General features: G+C 40.0%; 1 protein-coding gene across 1 annotated transcript in view; it reads left to right on the top strand.

The window, feature by feature from the left end:
- Positions 1 to 1,199: 1,199 nt before the first annotated feature.
- triqk (triple QxxK/R motif containing) overlaps positions 1,200 to 19,170 on the top strand; it is a 33,567-nt gene continuing 15,596 nt past the window's right edge. The window contains exons 1-2 of the mRNA XM_033636351.2: positions 1,200 to 1,396; positions 8,187 to 8,261. Coding sequence (XP_033492242.1) covers positions 8,201 to 8,261 — 61 coding nt within the window. The 5' untranslated portion in view covers positions 1,200 to 1,396; positions 8,187 to 8,200. The remainder of the gene's footprint in view (positions 1,397 to 8,186; positions 8,262 to 19,170) is intronic.

The raw sequence follows: 19,170 nt of genomic DNA, 5'->3' as shown, positions 1-19,170 counted from the left end.
AGAGTTCAAATGAGCGTTCACACCACTCCAAACAAACCGAACTATCCATGGAAGTGGACCAGGGTTCGTTTAAAGCGGACCAAATAGGGCCAGTGTGAATGCGTCCTTAGTCTCAAGACCACTCAAAACCAGTCTGGGCCTCCTCTCGTACTTCTGGATTTTTTTTCAAGACTAATCAAGAGCACAACTGAAGGGATATCACTAAATCACCAGAGCAAAAAAGGGGTGTTGAATAAAGATGGTGAAGTTGATTTCAGCTCCTTAGTTTCTGTTTGTATTTGTGTGCTCATAAGAAAATAAAGGAAGATCCCCACATAAAATTCAATTCCGCAATGCCTTTTGAATACTTTACCATGACATTCCTCCTGGTACACAGATACATACACACATATATTTATATGTATATGTGAGTGTTTTTATGGCAATGTGGTTTGCATGTTCTACATTTTATCATTAAGCGTATCATGCACTCTGGTCCTCTGTTGGTCATGACTCGGTCTTGCCCTGCTTTGGTCCTGACTTGGTTACAGCCCCTCAAAGTCTTGGTGTTGGTCTTGGTCACTACTTTGATTCGGTTTAGATGGTCTTGAGTACTCATTATGCAGAGCAGTCAGTGTTATATTATCATTATATTGTTAATATTCATGAATTCATACACAAACGGTGCTTTAATGTTGTGGTCGCTTTAGATTGAGCTAATTATGCATTTGCTACTGTTATTTATAATAATAAATCATATCTTATTAACTGATCATATGTTTTGTGTTGAAAATACTGATCTGCAAAGTAGGCTGTCTGATCAGTGTTGTAAGGAGCAACAATTAGGGTATCTCAGAGTTGTAGGCTATAGTATGTGAGTAAATTCATTTTTCACCACTGATCTTTTGTGCTTTACATAGGCAGGCTACACCCTAGTTTCACAATTATGCATATTTATACAACTGTTTAATAAATAAATAAATAAATATATATATATATATATATATATATATATATATATATATATATATATATATATATATATATATTATATGCAATACACTAGGAGCTTTGTTATCTTGAATTAATGGGAGTGTGTGACTATCAACTCGTCACATGCTCCACCAGTGTTTTTGTCTGGACGCCCCGCCCCGCACTCACGCTATTGGTCAACAGCACAAACACCCGTCTCTGATTGGACAAAATGGCTGTCTGTCGTCGGTGTTGACGTGTAAACCAGGAACTTGACTCAGGAGAAGTGGTGTGTTGGCATTCTGGAGAAATTTGGATCAAAGTACAATAAAACTGTGACTTCTGTCGTCCCGCGTGTCCTCAGGTTCACAGACAGCAGCCAGACGACCTGTGATGCAGACGCACCTCTGCTGAGCGACATATTCTCCCGAGAAACACGAGCACTGTAAGTATCTCTGTCAATGCAATGAATGAGAGCTTTCTGTTGCCAGTTACATCTCCATTTTATGTTTGACGTTTTGTAGAGTTAATTTACTCAGAAACAAATATATATATATGTTCTGCAGAGAGTCCTGCATGCACCAAGAGTTTCCTCTCCGTGTTCTGGACTGCAGAGGCAAATAAAATGCAAATGTGTGCATTGTTGGCTTTTAGAAACTTTATAGCCCGTTAATATCAAAGTGTGACGGTAATATTTCACACTACTGACAGATAGAAAGACACACCTCTTAATTCCAGAGCTGCAATACCTTAAAACACCAAGCTGTGCTCTAAGAGTTCCATGTGTCTCCTTATACTCAGTTCACATTTTATCAGGTCCACCCAGCTATAACTAATGCAGGTAAATACATCTGACCTATAATAAATACCACCATAATAAAAGTTAGCATGTACTTTTTTTTTATTTTTATATGAAGAAGTGTCACAAAAATTTTGTTCATCCCTCAACACCTCTCCAAAATAGTTTCTACAAAACTGAACATTTTAACCTTCATGAGGGTTTATTACACTTCTTCATTACTTATACAAAGGTGTATGTAATAAACTGGCAACTGAGTGCAATTTCATCCAGCAATACTCCATGGTCATGCTCTTGTTTGTCACCATCCCGTCTGAATTCACTTCATTTATATTCTTTTAATTTAGTCTGCGTGTGGGTGTTAAGATACTTGCAGTATTTTATAAATTTAAAGTTCCAGTGTGTTACATATATGTGGATATATTGGCGGACTTAGAATATAATATTAAAATTATGTTTTCTGTAGTGTGTAATCACCTGCAAATAACATTTTTTGTGTTTTCATTACCTTATAATGAGCTGATTATAGCTACATCGAGAGTGGGTTCTCGTTTATGAATGTCGCTATGTTGCACTGCCATGTTACTACAGTGGCCCAGAATGGACAACCCAAAAACTGGCCCCAGATAGGGCCATTTATATTACACGTTTTTGTATTTTTCGTGACCACCATAGTAAGAAGCCCATCTGCAATGTATGGCATCGAACTTGTGTCAGATTTTTCACCTGAAACTGCTTTATTTAGTGTTTTTACTGGTTTAAATCATCAGGTCTGTTTGTTTTAGAGAGGAAGAGACCTCTGCTGATGATTCGACACCTGCTAAAAACCTCCTAAAAGTCTGCATCTTAAAGGAGCTATATGTAATAAATCTAAAGCAAATAGTCGTAAAATCCTCCTAATATGTCACAGAGACTAAGGAATAATGTTCATATAACATACTGATCTCACCGACAATATTACAGCCAGAATATTCGCATTTAAAACATTTTTTTACGGTCCGCAAATCATATTTATGTTTTGAATTTGTGTTTTGGCCTGTTGCGCCACCCACCGCCGTCTACCAGTCACACAGTCAGTAGAGTCTCAGCATCAGTTACAGTTACGACTGAGCTACAGCAGCACGGCAAGCAGCATTAGCAGTGTCCCAGTACATAGCATTAGCAGTCTCCTCAGCTGTATCCCAGCAGCAGTGTTAGCAGCAGAGAAGCCGGACTTGCTCGAACGGTCCGCTGGAAAACCGAAGATCAAGGACACGGCTACGTGGCCCTGCCACGGCAGCCGCCCGTGGGCAAACAAATCAGTCTCCAGCGTGCCGCTGTCCAGCAACCTCGAATCTGTAGGGGAGGGGGGGCGGACACGACTCACGGCAGTATTTTGAATTTGAGTGCAGTAACCGTTTTGGCCACATTCTTACATACAGCACCTTTAAGTTATCAGAGAAAAATAGTGAGCACACATTAGCAGGTGGTGGACTAACCGCCTGCACCAACATGCCAAACAGCATCACAGCAGTGTTTCTACCAGTATAAATCACCTGTTTTGTGTGTTTTGGAAAGGAGACCTCTGCGGATAATTTGGCTTCTGTTAGAAACCTCCTGAATAATAAACACTGATGGAATTATAGCCGGGAGAAGTTTTAGCTGGTTGCAATCTGCAATTCACCTCGAAACGCCACCAAATCCCACACTTTGTAACACTTTACCTTTAAACTTTGTGGTGAGAGGGAAAATTACGCCTTTAATTTACCTGTATGGCACAATGCAACTTGTTCAGGGGCTACGATGTTGTGATGTAAATAAGTTTTACAGTACCAGAGATAGAAAGCAGACCCTCAGACTCAGGGAAACAACTTATCTCTAAAAGCCATATTAAAAAAAATGCTAGACTTGCCTACCAGGCATAGTTTAGGTTTCCACTAAATTCAGGTTATGATAAACACTGTTCACTATGTTGCACCTGAAAATGTAATAGTGCTTGGAAATGTAACATCCCCCATGTAATGTAATCTAAGTAAAGTTATGACTTTGAGTTCTTCTTTGAGTGTGTAAGTATATATAATTTGTAATACTGTTAGTCAAGGTCACATTTATTTCTATAGCACATTTAAAAAGACGGAAGTCACCAAAGTGCTTTACAAGAACATTGTGAAAATTACAATACTACACAAATAGAATGATAAATACCAAAAATATAAAAACAGATACAAAATACCAAAAACAACAACATCAATTACACATAGAAAAACCTGAGACAGAGCATACGTATATCACACAAAGTCAAGTCTGGCTCACAGCAGGTTCAAAAGCCAACGAGAAAAGGTGAGTTTTTAGAGATGATTTAAACCTTTCCAGGGATTCTGCATGTCTAACATGCAACGGCAGGCTATTCCAGAGCTTGGGAGCAGCCACTGAAAATGCTTGGTCGCCCTTGGTTTTAAGCCTTGATCTGGGCACTTCAAGCAGCGGAACACCTGAAGACCTAAGGGCTCTGACTGGATTGTGAGCTTTTAACAGATACTGAGGGGCCATTCCATGTAAGATTTTAAAAACAAACAACAACATTTTAAAATGTATTCTAAAATGAACAGGAAGCCAGTGTATGGACATCAGAACAGGTGTAATATGGTCCTGCTTCTTGGTGCCAGTCAGGAGGCGAGCCGCTGTATTTTGGACTAGCTGCAGGCGACGAAGGGAGCACTGATCTAAACCAACATAAAGAGAATTACAGTAATCAAGTCTTGATGATATGAAGACATGAATGACCCTCTCCAAATCCTTGGAAGATAAATAGGGCTTAACTTTAGCTAGCAATCGAAGCTGGTGAAAAGAACCTTTCACAACCGAGCCAATTTGTTTTTGAAGATTTAGATCAGTGTCCAGAGTCACACCAAGGCTTTTGATCGACCCACTGATATTTTTGGTAGGGGTGTTCAAATTATCAAAAAAGTAAGTAGAACATTCTGCATGTCCAAACACAATAACCTCAGTTTTCTTATCGTTCAAATTAAGGTGGCTTTTGCTCATCCAAAGCTTAATGTCAGTCAGACAGGCTAATAAGGGATTCAGCGAGTGTCATTTTAACATTCTGAAAACACACACATTTGACACTGTTTGACACATTTCATATGTTTAAATTGTAAACTCGCAGATGGCAAGTGGTACGTTGTTATCAGGCAAAGATGGATATAACTAAAATCCCCATCAATGGTAAATAAACCTGCCCATACTCATGTTGATTGGTCATTGTGCAATGATTGTGCATTAGACCAGAGAGGATCTTGTATTAGACACCATCAGAAGATGACAAAAGCTGCAGAGAAGGGTATTACACAAGTGAGCGCTGAATGCAAAACAGTCTTTGCCTTTGCCTTGTTTGATCTCATGAAATTTCTGCATTCAAAATGGGATTTCAAATTGAATATGAAATTAATGAAAAATGTCATAGAAATAGAAACCTTTTGACTTCAGCTCAGTAGCACCTACACGGATTACGACAGGAAGGATCCAGTCACAGATTTTCTAGTTTTAAAGGGAGGCCTGACCTAAAAAGTTGTCGAACCACTGCTTTAACTTAAGTATACTTTCTGTGTACTTTTTATACCCCTGATGATTTATTTCCTGGGAAGGCAAAGTTAGCATCACTTTGCTTTGAGAACTGTCAAACATGTGTGCGCACAGACTAAAATGACCCATCTGAAAATATAATAAATTCCCAATAATGGAAAAAAGAATCACCTGATCAATAAAAATGATATTACAATATCAGTCAGGACATTTTATTATATTAGTGGTCAATGTTTTATTACATTTTCCATAATTATTACAACTTCAGGAAATTATTACACTTTTTGGTGCCACAACACTGTTAATGACTAGAAGGTAATATCAGCCTTGTTGTCGATGCATATTAGTTGCAAAATGGACAGTCAGTCTGCTTAGATATTTTCTCATGAGTCAGTACGCCACTGTTTACTGTTGTACCCACTGCTGCAAATGTACTGTAACACATCTGTAGAAATTTCTAAGTGGAATGATCACAAGCAAAAACAGAGGCTTCAAATGTGTTGCTCTTAGCAGTTTGGATATAACATTGTGATGAAAAAAAAACGGTATCCATTTCCTTTTCTTCTGGAAGATGGCCCACATCAACTGAACTAGACATTAAGGTCAATGGACAGCCAATCAGTCAAGTTTCTGAGGTAAAAGATTTAGGTCTAATGCTGGACACTCACCTGAAATTCGACAAACATGTTAAAAAAATGTGCAGAACGGTTAAAATTAATCTGTACACATTTAGACTAATCCGAGACTGTCTGACATTTGATGCAGCCAAAACATGCATATGCATTCAATGATCTTTTCATACCTCAGCTACTGTGTCACTTCCTGGTCTCAGGCCAGCCCATCAGTGATTAAACCTCTGGAGAGGCTATACAATCATGCAATAAAAATTTTAGGCAAAAGGCCGATAAGATCGCACCACTGTCATGTCCTGAGGGACCTGAACATGCTCAGCTTTGACAACTATATTGCATTTGCAAATGCCAATCTTATACGCAGGTGTTTACATGGCCAGGCTCCTCAGGTTCTCAGTGACATGGTGCGACCGTTACAAGCCGTGGGACTGGTCACTAGGAATACCACTGCAGGGAACTGTAAAGTGCCGTACCGGAAGACTTCCTTTGGCCAGACATCCTTTGTCATAAAGGGAGCTAATATATGGAATGGATTGCCTATCCAACTTAAAACAGAACAAAACTGTCAACATTTTAAGATTAAACTGAAGGAATTTTTTAAAGGTAATCAGTTATGTAGTCATGTGTAGGAGCGGGTAGGTGGGTGGGAGGTAGGGTAGGTATAAAATATGCATGATGTGTATCTGTATGTAAATATGTGTATTTGTTGTTGTTGTGTATGTTGTTTTGTATGTTTTCTTTTTTAAAGGCCCTTCTAGGGACGGGCATTGGAAATTAGCAGTAGCTATAAATGCTGTGATACATTGCATTGGTTAATTGCTGTGCAATTCTCTATGTATATGTATCTGTCCCTATCAAATAAACATGAAATGAATGAATGAATGTTGCTGCACAGTACAACATAGCTTGGAAATCTGCGAGCCCGCTGTGTCCGACTGTAAACATTACATTTGGGCAATTTCCTCTCTTCCTTTTGTCCGCCTCTCGTGTCCTTTAATTTGCTGACTCTGGCTTCCGCCCACTGGAGAACAATAGCTGTGCATACATCCTCCTCCTCTGCTGGCACTAACGGTGTTTGAAATGTAGCTGAAAACAGTGTTTTTAGTGTAAGGTAAAATTCAGGTCTCCCAAAGCAGCAGTCTCCCATGAGAAGGCATCAGTCAGCACAGGCAGCCAGCCACGCTCCTTGAACATGCTAATTCAGTCTCTTTCCTCTATTCCCCTGCTGCACCGCTAGACTCTTCACCACTCCTGTTCTTCTTGGATGCGCATAGATACTTTTTTTTTTTCCTTTTCTATTCGCCTCTCTGTTCTCCCCTGTGCACACCTGCTTACACACTTCTCTCCCCATCACACTTAAACATGCTTTAAAAAGAAAGATAATCAGTTATTACTATACTAGCAGGACTTGACAGATATTGAGTTTTATTTGTCAGAACATATCAGGCATATCTTTCAAATTGTGCTCAAATCTTTCCGCGAGAGACCAGGTTTGAGGGACCTTGGTATCATCAGAACAGCACAGGTCTGCCCCTCGACTCATACTTGCTTTTTCCACTATTTTAAACAAAAGGCTACAATATTGATTGATGCAGTGTGTTGTGAGGGAACCTGTCTGGAATTTAGAGCAGAGTGCTTACTGAGAAACAAGTATGTTGGATGGATGCATGAAACGCACAGAATTTTAGCGCTTTGTAAAGAAAATTATTATACAGGCGTAGTTATCTGTGGTGATCGCACATCAATACACATTAATGCACAACCCTGGCGCAAACTGACATTTATTCTGTCACACACTCGCATAGTTACATGTGGAGCCAAAGAATACTATTTGTATTACTCCAAGCTTTTTATATCTTCTCTTTGAGCTGTCAGGGTAATCAAAGAGAGCTCGTGGTGTGAAGGGAAATGGTGTTAGACTAAATGAGATGGATAGGAAGTGCGCACACTGTGAACATAACACACATGGAAGGTGGTGTGAATTAATTTAATTATGTCTAGCAGATGTATGTGAAAGATAAACCATCTGCCTGATCAAAACTGACAACTCCTCTCTATATATGATTGTGTATTAACTTGAATCCTTTCTGCAAATTTCACAAGTTATATCGGGCTACAGTAACAGGAATGGAGCTATATCCGTATTTGATTAAGCTAAATGATCAGGTGTTACATTGAGACCCAGCTGTGATGTTCTCGCTCTAAAGATTTTTTTTTTCTTCTTCTTGTTTTGTTGTCAGGCTGAGGAAGGAGAATGGGGAGGAAGGATGCCAGTGCGACCAACTTACCAGTTGATCAGTACCGAAAACAGATTGGTGAGTCTTCATTCATCCTAGAGCTGGCTGGTTAATCAATTTGTTGATCATCAGTGAACCAAATGTGAAAATAATTAGTATTGTCAGTTGATTGAATATTTTGACAGTGTTAAGAAACAGAGTTAAAGCTGGGGTATGCAGTAAAATTTTGGCGTCATTGGGCAATAAACTTTGAGCATATTGTAATTCAAGTGGACCGAAAGAACACTAGACTTCTGCACCTCCTCTTGGCTCTGTTCTCAGGCTTTAGAAAATCTAGCCCAGAGGGGAGACTTTAGCCAGTCACAGGTTATTTCAGAGAGATGGCGTTACTACTCCTGCAGAGACAGTTAATATTCCAGCATTTGCAACAACTGTCTACATTGCAAAGTAATCCCCAAAAAAGAAGATGGAGGTATCAGAATCAGAGAGTCTACAAGAGAGTTTGACAACAAACAAAAATAAAACACGTTAATATCAGCAAAGTGTTTCAGAGATGGAAAGAAAATGTTGCTAATAGTTTAGCTTTCTGCTAATCGGAGCTAAAGGTTCGCAGCTGCCTCTTGAGGTTTCTGTTTATGCAGCTAACGTTAGCTAGAGCCTTAAATTACAACACTCCTTTTTAGATAGGAATTGTGCAAATTTGCAGGAAAGCCCAATCAGTCTTTTTTCAGCATTGGCAGTATAAAAACAAAATCGGGAAGTGAGGCAAAATGCCACCTACCTACTTTTGTTTATACAGAATGCGCCTTTTCGGGGCAGTGGGAGGCGTGAGCAAGTAACAAAACGTGTAGCATAGCATGTGACATAAACAGTGACGTGGGAGGGAAGCCGCGGCTGGTCAGTCCTTCGGCGATTCTCTAATAACAATAATAAGCTGGCCTGTTCTTCACCGTCCCCGTCACCTGATGGTTAATGGCCTTTTTGTTTGCGAGGACAAGGAGGGCGCACAATTCCTTGTCTCCCCAGTTGCTCATCTTTACAGTGTTTGTCAGGTTTGAGTTTCCCTCTTGCTCCTAGCTGCTTGCTAATTCCTGCTATCAGCTGTTTCCTGTTTATCCACCGCCAGTGGCTCGCAGATGCGGCGTCATCAATAGCTCCTCCCACAAGTCTTCAACAACCCCTCCTGTGGCGGAGGGCCGTCTTGTTCTTTTTAAACTGAAAAGGTTCCGCCAATATGACTACCCTACGAGGTGGAAAATTGGGCACCTCGGATGCCTAAACGCTTGCAGCTTGCAGCTTGCCAGCAAAACGGCCCAACATTGGCGGAAAATCTGGCAGTGTAAAAGGGGCTTATGTGTCTCCCACATCGCCGGTAGGAGAATGAGCAACAGCTCTGAAGACTGACTGCAGAATCCCAAAAACAGCCAGTGCCACATTAGCAAACTCTCTGCTGTGACACCCTGAGCTGGAGGGTTTAGCACTGGCCACTAACCAGAGGCCTGTCTCCTGAGCTGTTGCCTGCTCTCTGAGTCAAGCAGTTACAGTGGCGGGGAACAAGGCGGGGGGACCAGGGGATGGCTAACTAGCTAATGCTTGTCTCATTTTTGGTTTGAAAGACAGAGAAAGGGTAGGCATGGAGGGGCTAAGGAAAAGCGTTGCACGTATTTCTACAGTGAAATGAAAATTAAATAAATCAATGTATCAGAAACTGGAGTTACTGTGTGAAACATGTACGTATGCCCATGACCTTTGCCTTTTCTATATTTCTGCCTATTCCAGCTTTAAGTAAATGATCACACTGCTTTTCTTCCTTTTTATAACATAAAATAGAATTATTTGGGCTCATTAATGTCACATTTTCTGTCCTAAATGATTGATAGTTTAATCAAAAAGATAATCAATATATTTACTGACAATTAAAACAATAGGTCTGTAGATTAGTTCATGATGCTTTTTGACAGTTGAGATTGGTCTTCAGCTTGTTGTGCAGCTCAATTTCAACACAAATCATAACTCAGTGCTTGATGTGGGCCGTTTTACCACAACTCAGTAATCAAGTCAGCATTCTCTCATAGAAACACGCTAATGTCACACTCAATAAATCACACATGATGCTGCGTTACAGGGAGCAATTTTGTGGTAGTTTCAGATATATCTCAAACCGCCTAACAGTCCAACTCTTTTGAAGACCTTTATCAATGATGGCTATGCAGAAATTAGCATAATCTCTTTGCACAGTTCGGGAAACTTTTCCAATTTGTATTGGATTGAAGAGAAACTTTAACCAGACTTGCTGGAGTAGAACCAGTATAAAAGCTGTGGAAGTAATTACACTTAGAGATGAACACGCAGCATCTAAGGTCACATTACTGACAGACAGTGAATTCCACACTTAAAAAGCTCCCCCTTTGATATGTCACAAGCTGTTTTGTCAAAGTTTAATACCACTTTAATCCTGCGGTATTTTGTTTCCTCGTCTTTCCCCTTACATCACAAAGGCCTAACTAAGGCAATATGGAGGGTATCAATCAAAAGTTTGGTCCCCTTTAGCATGCCAGCTGTGGTTACTTGAAGATCACAGCTCATATCATGTCTTTTTGTTTTTGTTTTCCTCTTGTGAAGCAAAACCAAAAGGTCGCTAGTGGCAAAGCTGGATAATTGTCAGCAGCTACGACTGACGTAAACACAAAGGGAAGCTCTGTTCTCCTTATAGGCTTAAGGTTTTCACTGAAAATCCAAGGAGCGGCATATTGTGTGCATAAAATGAGACTAAATAGTCTTATTAGACGCAAAAGGCTCCCACTTTTGGGACCCAAGATAAAAGATTTTTGCACTAAATGGACTGATACTCTGTGACCTCATATCTTTACTAATAATGAAATGTCTGAGACAAAGGTGGGAATGAGTTCCTTCACAGAAATGGTAACAATCACAGCTTTAGAGGATGAGCTCAAGAGTGACACAATTACCTTGGATGACCAAATATATCAATAATGTCTCCACACAAGACGCACAAGTCCAATAAGCAGGTTCGTTACAATTGATGTCCTCTTTAGGGATACATTACAACATCAGCACACTATCGGTATCGCAGATTAAGGCTGTAAAATGAAATATGGGTATTGGCCCAAAATGAACATTTCTGCCACTATGACAGGCCGATAAGCTGATGCTTAAAGCAACACTTACCTTTCTGGAAATTTTACGCTTTTCTTTGTTTAGGTTAAAATTCTATTAATAAGCTGATGGCACACTAAAATGTAAGTGAATTCCTCCAGAGATAAAAACTCATAATTATACCATTCTCATATGATTCTAAGAAAACTCCGACCAATCATTGCATTCGGACCGAGTGTTGCATTGCAATGAATGCAATGACCCCAGCATCAGTTGCTAATGGCTAACGTTAGCCTAATGTAGCCTAATGTTGCCTGAGCCTCTGTATTGTCTTCCTTGTTTGTTGCCAGTCACCAGTACTATCTAACGTTAGTGTTTATGTTATATTATAAAACTCATCGGTCATCACTGACCCCTGATAAGTTTCAAAACTCCGGGGTTGCATTTGACTGTGCAGGACAGGTAACGTTATGTTTAGTTTACTTCTAATATAACATATGATGTTATATGACAACACAGCATCCAGTTGCTAATGGCTAACGTTTACCTACTATAGCGTATTCTCTGAAACATTGACGTTATCTTCCTTGTGCGTTTCCACTTACTAGTGACGTTAACACTACTATCTGACGTTAGCACTGTAACCTTATTCTAAAACTCATCAGTCATCACTGACTCCGGTTGAGTTTTAAAACTCCGGGGTTGCGTTTGACTGTCTTGGTTGTAACGTTACACTCGCTCTCCTCTTCTGTGTATCTAACGTTACAATGCCAATGCCTACGTCTATCATAGACGTAATGAGGACGTAATGGAGGAGGGGGGAGTAGGCCTTTGGAGGGAGTTGGAGTTGCAGGAGGAGGGGGGTGGGACTTTAGAGGGAGGCAGGAGTTGTGGATGTTCATATTTTTTGTAAGTGCTGTGTGAAATGCAAGAAAGTTAAGAGTAGCTTTAAGTAGTGCGACTTTAATTACTCGGTATATTTGCTCTGGATGTGGCTATTGTCAGGATTGTCTCAAGGAGAGCATCACCCCAGCCTGCTTAAAGTAGGATGAAATTTACAGTTTTGTTTGAAAATGTAAATGGCACATAAAAAGTAATCTTGCATGTTTTTATAGGTAACCTACCCCTTCAGGGTAACAGTGACTTTCACGTGATGTAGTAAACAAGCCAAGTTAGCCCTCAGAGCTAATGCAGGCTAACCAAAATTAGTGGAAAAAATATTGCCGTATCAGATGTCAGCAAAAAATACAACATCATGCGTTCTTAGTCTTCGTAGAATTTATATTTTGGTTTTATCACTTTTCAGCAATTTGTCAATTTGCAAGTTGATGTGGACAGATGGGTAAATCAGACCCCCCCTCCTCCTCCTCCTCTCCTGAAGATTGTGATTACTGTGGCATTGTTCTGGTCACCTTCCTCCCAGTGGATGGTCGTTTGTTGGCCCCTGGTGATTCACATCCTCTGTTTATTCCAGATTTAATATTTCCTGGTGTTACTTTGAGCTAACAGGACTCGTGACTTGGTCTCTTATGCTAAATTATTGCTGTTGATGCATGTTTTAGTGTATGAACCATTTTGTCTCTTGTACCTTTTGTAACCTTTTTGAGTTCTTTCCTCTTCATGAAGTCATCGTCATTCTGGCAGGAATAACAACTTTTGTGTTTCTCAGGCATGTGATAGTCTGTTGAGAAATGTCTTTGTCTTGTTAACTCTACTGTGTTATCATATCTGTCTCTGTCTCTGTCTCTCCGTCTCTTTTTGTATAACTTTATCATTGGGATTACTGCAAATTTATTATGTTGATCTGTTTGACATTTATTGCACATCTGTCCCTTCTGGAAGAGGTATCCTTCCTCAGTTGCGCTTCCTGAAGTTTCTACCATTTCTTTTCCAGAGTTTAAGTTATTTTTTGGGGAGTTTTACTTATCCGCTGTGAGGTCCTAAGGACAGAGGGATATCATATGCTGTAAAGCCCCCTGAGGTAAATTGTGATTTGTGATACTGGGTTTTATAAATAAATTGAAATTGAATTAAAATTGAAATTGAAAGAGCTGAGATCTCATGAAACAGCGTGACAGTTGTTGCCTATATATTTTCAAAGTGGGACAGAAGAAGGCTTTTTAGCGTGCAGATATCCCTTAACGTGTGCTATTGTATCAAACCCAGCAACATAACAAGCTCATCTCCCACTGTCACATCCCTTACCAGCGGTGCAGAAAACCTTGTTTTGTCATTTTTTCCTTTCCATTAGTGTTTCTTTTTCTCAGCATGTCTGATCAATTCAAAACTATGTAACAGCTCTGTCCTCCTCCACTTCCTTCCAACCCCTCAATTGCTACTGTTTTTCCTTTTTTTTTTTTTTTTTTTTTTAAAGAATGGCTTATTCATGGAGCATCAGCAGTAGTCCAGGCCAGGTGTTGAGCTGTACCATCATCTCGGCTGGAGTGCTTTTGTCATGTCAAATGGCCATCAAGGGGCCGCTGTTGACGTTCTCTTAAAATACCATTATTAAGCCTGTTGTAATTGACTGTGCCAAGATGCTGTCAGAAGGGGCAAATCGTGTTGGTGGTCACTCTGTTCTTGTAATGATTGCTCTTGCCTGCTGAGCAAACAAGAACAAATTCTCTACACACATAGACTCACCCAAGATATCAATTACAGTAAATCGGAAGTTATTGGTGTAAGAGGGTGCGACTTCATGTCGTAAAGAAGGTCAAACTTATGAAGTTGTACTTCTTTCAATTTAAGAATTATTTCACTGCTGGAAAGATGGTCGTCTTATACAAGTAGGCAGTAGAAAGATGCACATACTTTGGAAATTGGTGCTATATGACCAGAGAAAACAAAGCAAAAGGGCTGTGGAGTTAGCCTCTGGTCAAGTGGTAGAAAACCTACAACTACCAGAACGCACTGTGCTGCACCAGACCAATAAAAGCCCCCACTGGTGAGTGACATAACGTGAGCTTGGCCATTTTACTGCAGGAAACAGCATGGCAGTCAGCTGCTAACAAATTATCTGAAATTATAGTTAAACAGTAAGGTAAAATGTGTTTCTGAAAACATTTTAGGCAACACAGTAACAGCATTTTGGTTCATATTTGATCAACACTGCCGCACTTTATTTTTATAATGAAACATGAAACAATTAGAACCCCCTTCCTGTTCACAAATTATTGTATCACAGCCAAACAGGGTACTTAAATATGATTCTGAAGACATTTTAGAAATAGGCAATACAGTAACAGGATCTTGGTTTGTATTTGCTCAGTGCTGCCGTGTTTTACCGTTTGATCTGAGTTTTCGTCTGTGTTTGAGAAAGACTGGGATGTCTTTGTCTCTCAATCCACTTCTATACTCTTTGTGTCTGTGGTGGCGGGGATATAAAAATGTGGAAGTACAAATTATAGTGTGAGCAACAGCCCTAAAGCCAGTGATAATCCACTGGACGACGCGTTCGCACCAGATTTTAGCTGAGATATGAGCAGGGAGATCTGGGCACTGGTAAGACAGAGGGGAGTTTCTGACAGTTCATTTGCTCATACTACTCACATTGTTATTATCACATTGTTGTTATTATTATTATTATTATTCAATGCAGCTAAAGGTCTAAAATAGTTTGCCTCCGCTCTCCTTGCTGCACATGATGCCAAAGTACAAGACATGAATATCTCCCATGTGTCTGACATCAGCCCTCCAGTTCCACGACCATGCATCCTGGCAGATGCCAGCGATCCGCACCATGTGGTCACTGACTATTTGGCCGCCATGCCACGTAGACACAGAAGCAAAGCAAAGCATGAGGAACTGTCAGACACGCTGTCAGTGTGTTGCCCGTCCCAGGGCTCTCAGAGAGTACTGGACAGTGGTCTGTCTGTCCAAATCACCCCATCACTCTACATGTAGTACATATGCAAGACAGCCAGTCCCCACAGACACAAACAAACACACACTGAATCACTCAGGTATGTTTGTGTTTCTCTTCACACACTCATGAGCTTTTTAAACATTAAAAACAAACAGCTTCCTGTAACTTTTATTTTTCAAGCCAGCATTATTAAAGACTTGACATACAGAAGTCAAGGTTGTATGTTTTCAGTGATTTTTATTTAGGGATGAAATCTAATGTTGATTCATGTTGTTTAGAATTTTAAATTTACTGCATATGTTAGACCAATACTGCCAGAGGTGTTTTTCAGGATGTAGTTTTCTGGGTTGGTAATGCAGCTTTGAGAAGCAACTTTTTGGATAAGCACAGTTAATTGACATTATGGAAACGTCAACAGAGATATAAACAAGAACGCAGCAACTTGGCAAACAGTTCATTCTATCATGGGTCTTTGAAATGTGATTCTGGTGGGCCAGCTCCTTATTTCCTGGTTTTTAGTTCAGATGATGATGCAGCTGTCTCATGATGCATGACTCAAATTTAAATGCAGTAGCCAGCTGTATAAAGTAAGTATCATGAGGTTACTTGAAATTGGGCAAGATATGACTTCCTTTTTAGCACAAATAGATGCATTGTTCAAGTCAGAATCATAGGTTGGCACGAGGAAAGCTTTGGTTCTGTCATGACACTGTTAAAAATGGTTTCCTGCATGTCAGGCTCATCAGAATATTAACATTGCGTGAACAGATGCTTGAATCTGTATAATATAACCCATTAATGCAGGGTTTTTCCTCAAAATCAGACAAAGGTGGTCCAGTTCCCCAGATTTCACCTAATTAATCTTGATACAGTTTTAAAACTGTATCAATAGACAGCATTTCAAAAACAACTGTATATAGCTTATATATACTAAGCCAAATTTTGAAGTGATTTGGTTACAAAATGGATGGATGTTGAATGAATTAACTACTCTTGTAATCCATCGGCTATTGACTAATGACAATAAAGTCTGGGCAACCGCTAATATCTCAGAAGATCCAGTTCAGCCTCTAGATATCTGGGCCAAGACTTCCTCTTCTGTGTGACGGTCATTGTTACAGTTCGATTAGCAACTTTAACAGGTCCAACAACATTTCTGCTAATCTCCATAAACAGATATCTGCATATAAAGGTAGCTAAATTAGAAATAAGCTAAATCATTGAGTACGTTTACATGGACAGTTTAATTCCCTTTTCATTCGGAATGAAAGTTCATTCCTATTAAAAGTGATCTTGTAAACACGTAATTCAGAATGAAAATGGTCAATGCGTTTGAAAATTCAATATGATGTAAGGGGCTGGAATATTCCGTTTCTAATTCTGAATGAAATAATTTCTTGCACTTGTATACACTCATTCCTCTTTAAGTTCATTCCGGTCTTTCTGCGCATGCTCGTTTCCTTGCCCTTCTGGCGCGATGACGTATATAGCGCGCATAGCAACGGGCTGAGATAGAACAGTCGGACTCGTTGCACTCACCGGTTTCCATTTGCCAAAGCACGGTCTTCTATCTCCCTTCTTCGACCTTCTACCTCCTTCTCCTCCTCAACAGATGAAGCATTAGCAGAACAAGGTTGTTGTCGTACTGCTGTTTCAAGAATATAAGCAAAACAAGCCCGAAAAAGGCACTAAGAACGGCGTCGTCAAGCATCTTGTTATCCAGAGCGAGGACTACAGTGTTTTCTTCTAGTAAACGTAAACACATAACATCTGCCTCGCCCCCTATCCAATCAGAAACCTTCCCTGCCCCAAACCTTGCACGGACCTGAATACAGGTGATTAAAAGGTGATTAAACTGATCTCCCGTGTAAACCCTCATTGGAAATGAATGTTTCTCATGTAAACTACCTGGAAAGACTTTAATTCCGAATGATTTCATTCAGATTTATTTAATTCTGACTGAGAAGCCATCATGTAACCGCACCCATTGTTGCATAATAGCTGATAGGTTCAGGGATTGCATTTTAGCCAATGTGCCCAGTACTTTGGCACTCCATATGAACTATTAAATGCTTAATACAAAAACCTTGTACCATTTCCTCCAAATTCTGCATACATATACAGATATCTGTCTATTGACATTACTAATTACTTATTACTTATATACTTATATTAATTAATTATTCATGATCATGTTTTTCCTCACACATTCCTCAGTAACTACTCACATTTATGTGTACTGGATTTTAAAGTGTCACCATTTTATCTGTGAACAATGACAGCATCTCAATTTGTATATGCAGATGTTTTTATGTTAAAAATTTGTTTCCTAAAGTTTCCTAAATATTTCATGGTGCGACACAATTTCACACAGCTCAGACCAAAGAAGATTGGCAACAGTAAGCAATTTATCGACCATGTTGTCATTTCACTCTGCACCACTTTGGAGTAGTCCACTGCTGAAGTTCAAGTTGGCATAGGTTGTCATGTTGACATAGGTATCATTACTGGTATGGTCAGAGTGTTTTTTGTTTTTACCTTTTTACTACAGACAGACTTTTCATTCACACAAACGGTGACACTCTTAGATGTCTGCGTCTCTTCTAGCTTCACTTAAATGGCCAATTTGTGTGACACACAAATCACATACCCCCCCCCCCCCCCCCTTCCCTTGAGTGCTCAATCAGTTGTGACTAATTTTAGCTAATACCCCCTACCTGTCTCGTTATGCTAAGCAGAACAATAGCTCCAGATAAAAATAATTTCTCCCCAGTCTTAATCAGACAGCATTTACAGGTAAAAGCAACGACAAACAAGCCAGGAAAAACCATGAAAGACACATCTAAGGGAATGTACAGTAAGTGGTGTGAGGGGGGTGGGTGAGGGGGAGAAGGCCACTTTCATTTTTCTCTTGTCCTCTTGACATGAAATCAGTGATGACTTCAATGAAAGGCACACTCAGGAAAGCCTCTCAGCAGGCACTCTAGGCCGACTTACAAGGGCTAATGTTCCTCTGAGACATGGCATTGTCGTTGGCTGTACAGGAGGACAGTGATGCCTTTTCAGTGTGGCAGGCAGAAGTGGGGAGGGATGGGAGGACGGCGTGTCGCCCAGTGTAGGTAGATAATTGGTGACAGAAAGTGTCTGCAGAGCCGGTGCAGCAAGGGGAACAGCAATGACAAATAGGAGTGCTCATAAGCCCAATGCAATATCATCAGGACTGTGTGTGTGTGTGTGTGTGTGTGTGTGTGTGTGTGTGTGTGTGTGTGTGTGTGTGTGTGTGTGTGTGAGAGAGAGACCCATGCAAACCACAAGAGAAAGGAACATGAGACTTTAGGAAGCACACCACTGTAATACAACAACATTACAATAGCTTTCACAGCCTGATGTAATTCTCTGGCATTTTTCCTCCATATCAACAATTCATAATCCAACATGGTGTAATTATTCAGCTTTTGCTCCAATTAAGTATTGATTCTTAGCAGATGGTTATGGGTGTATAGGGTTGTGATGAATTTTTGCATATAAACGCAATTTCACTCATGTAGAACAATTTCAGCCCCACAAATGAAAAAGAAACGGCACAGGTGCGTGTTTTGGAAGCGGTTTGTGGGAGATGTTGTAAATGCTGGGAAAAAACTCCTGCCTTTGAAATTTAAACCCCAGCTCGCTTAAGTTCTGATATTGTTCTGTCTTTGAGTATCCTTGGGCATTTTGGTGCAGAGAAGGTACCCTGAGGACACACATAGGCAGACAAAGCAAACTAGTTTTAAAAACAGAAAGTACAGATTGTTCATGTTGTGGGCTTCAATTTTAAATCAAAGTGTGCAACATTTTTTCTTTACTGCGTACAGGACTGGTTGCACAACAGAGATCATGGATTTCCACAGTTTTCCCCCAGGGTAATGTGGTTTGCACATTTGATTATTGTTACGGTATTTGGGGAATGCCATCTCCCAGATATTCTGGGTAGGTAAATGTGATGATGTCTCAATCCAGTTTTTG

This window comes from Epinephelus lanceolatus, chromosome 16 (genome assembly GCF_041903045.1).
Source record: "Epinephelus lanceolatus isolate andai-2023 chromosome 16, ASM4190304v1, whole genome shotgun sequence".
NCBI lineage: Eukaryota > Metazoa > Chordata > Actinopteri > Perciformes > Serranidae > Epinephelus > Epinephelus lanceolatus.
The sequence above is the reverse complement of the archived record's forward strand: the minus strand, read 5'-3'. Positions and strand labels throughout refer to the sequence as shown.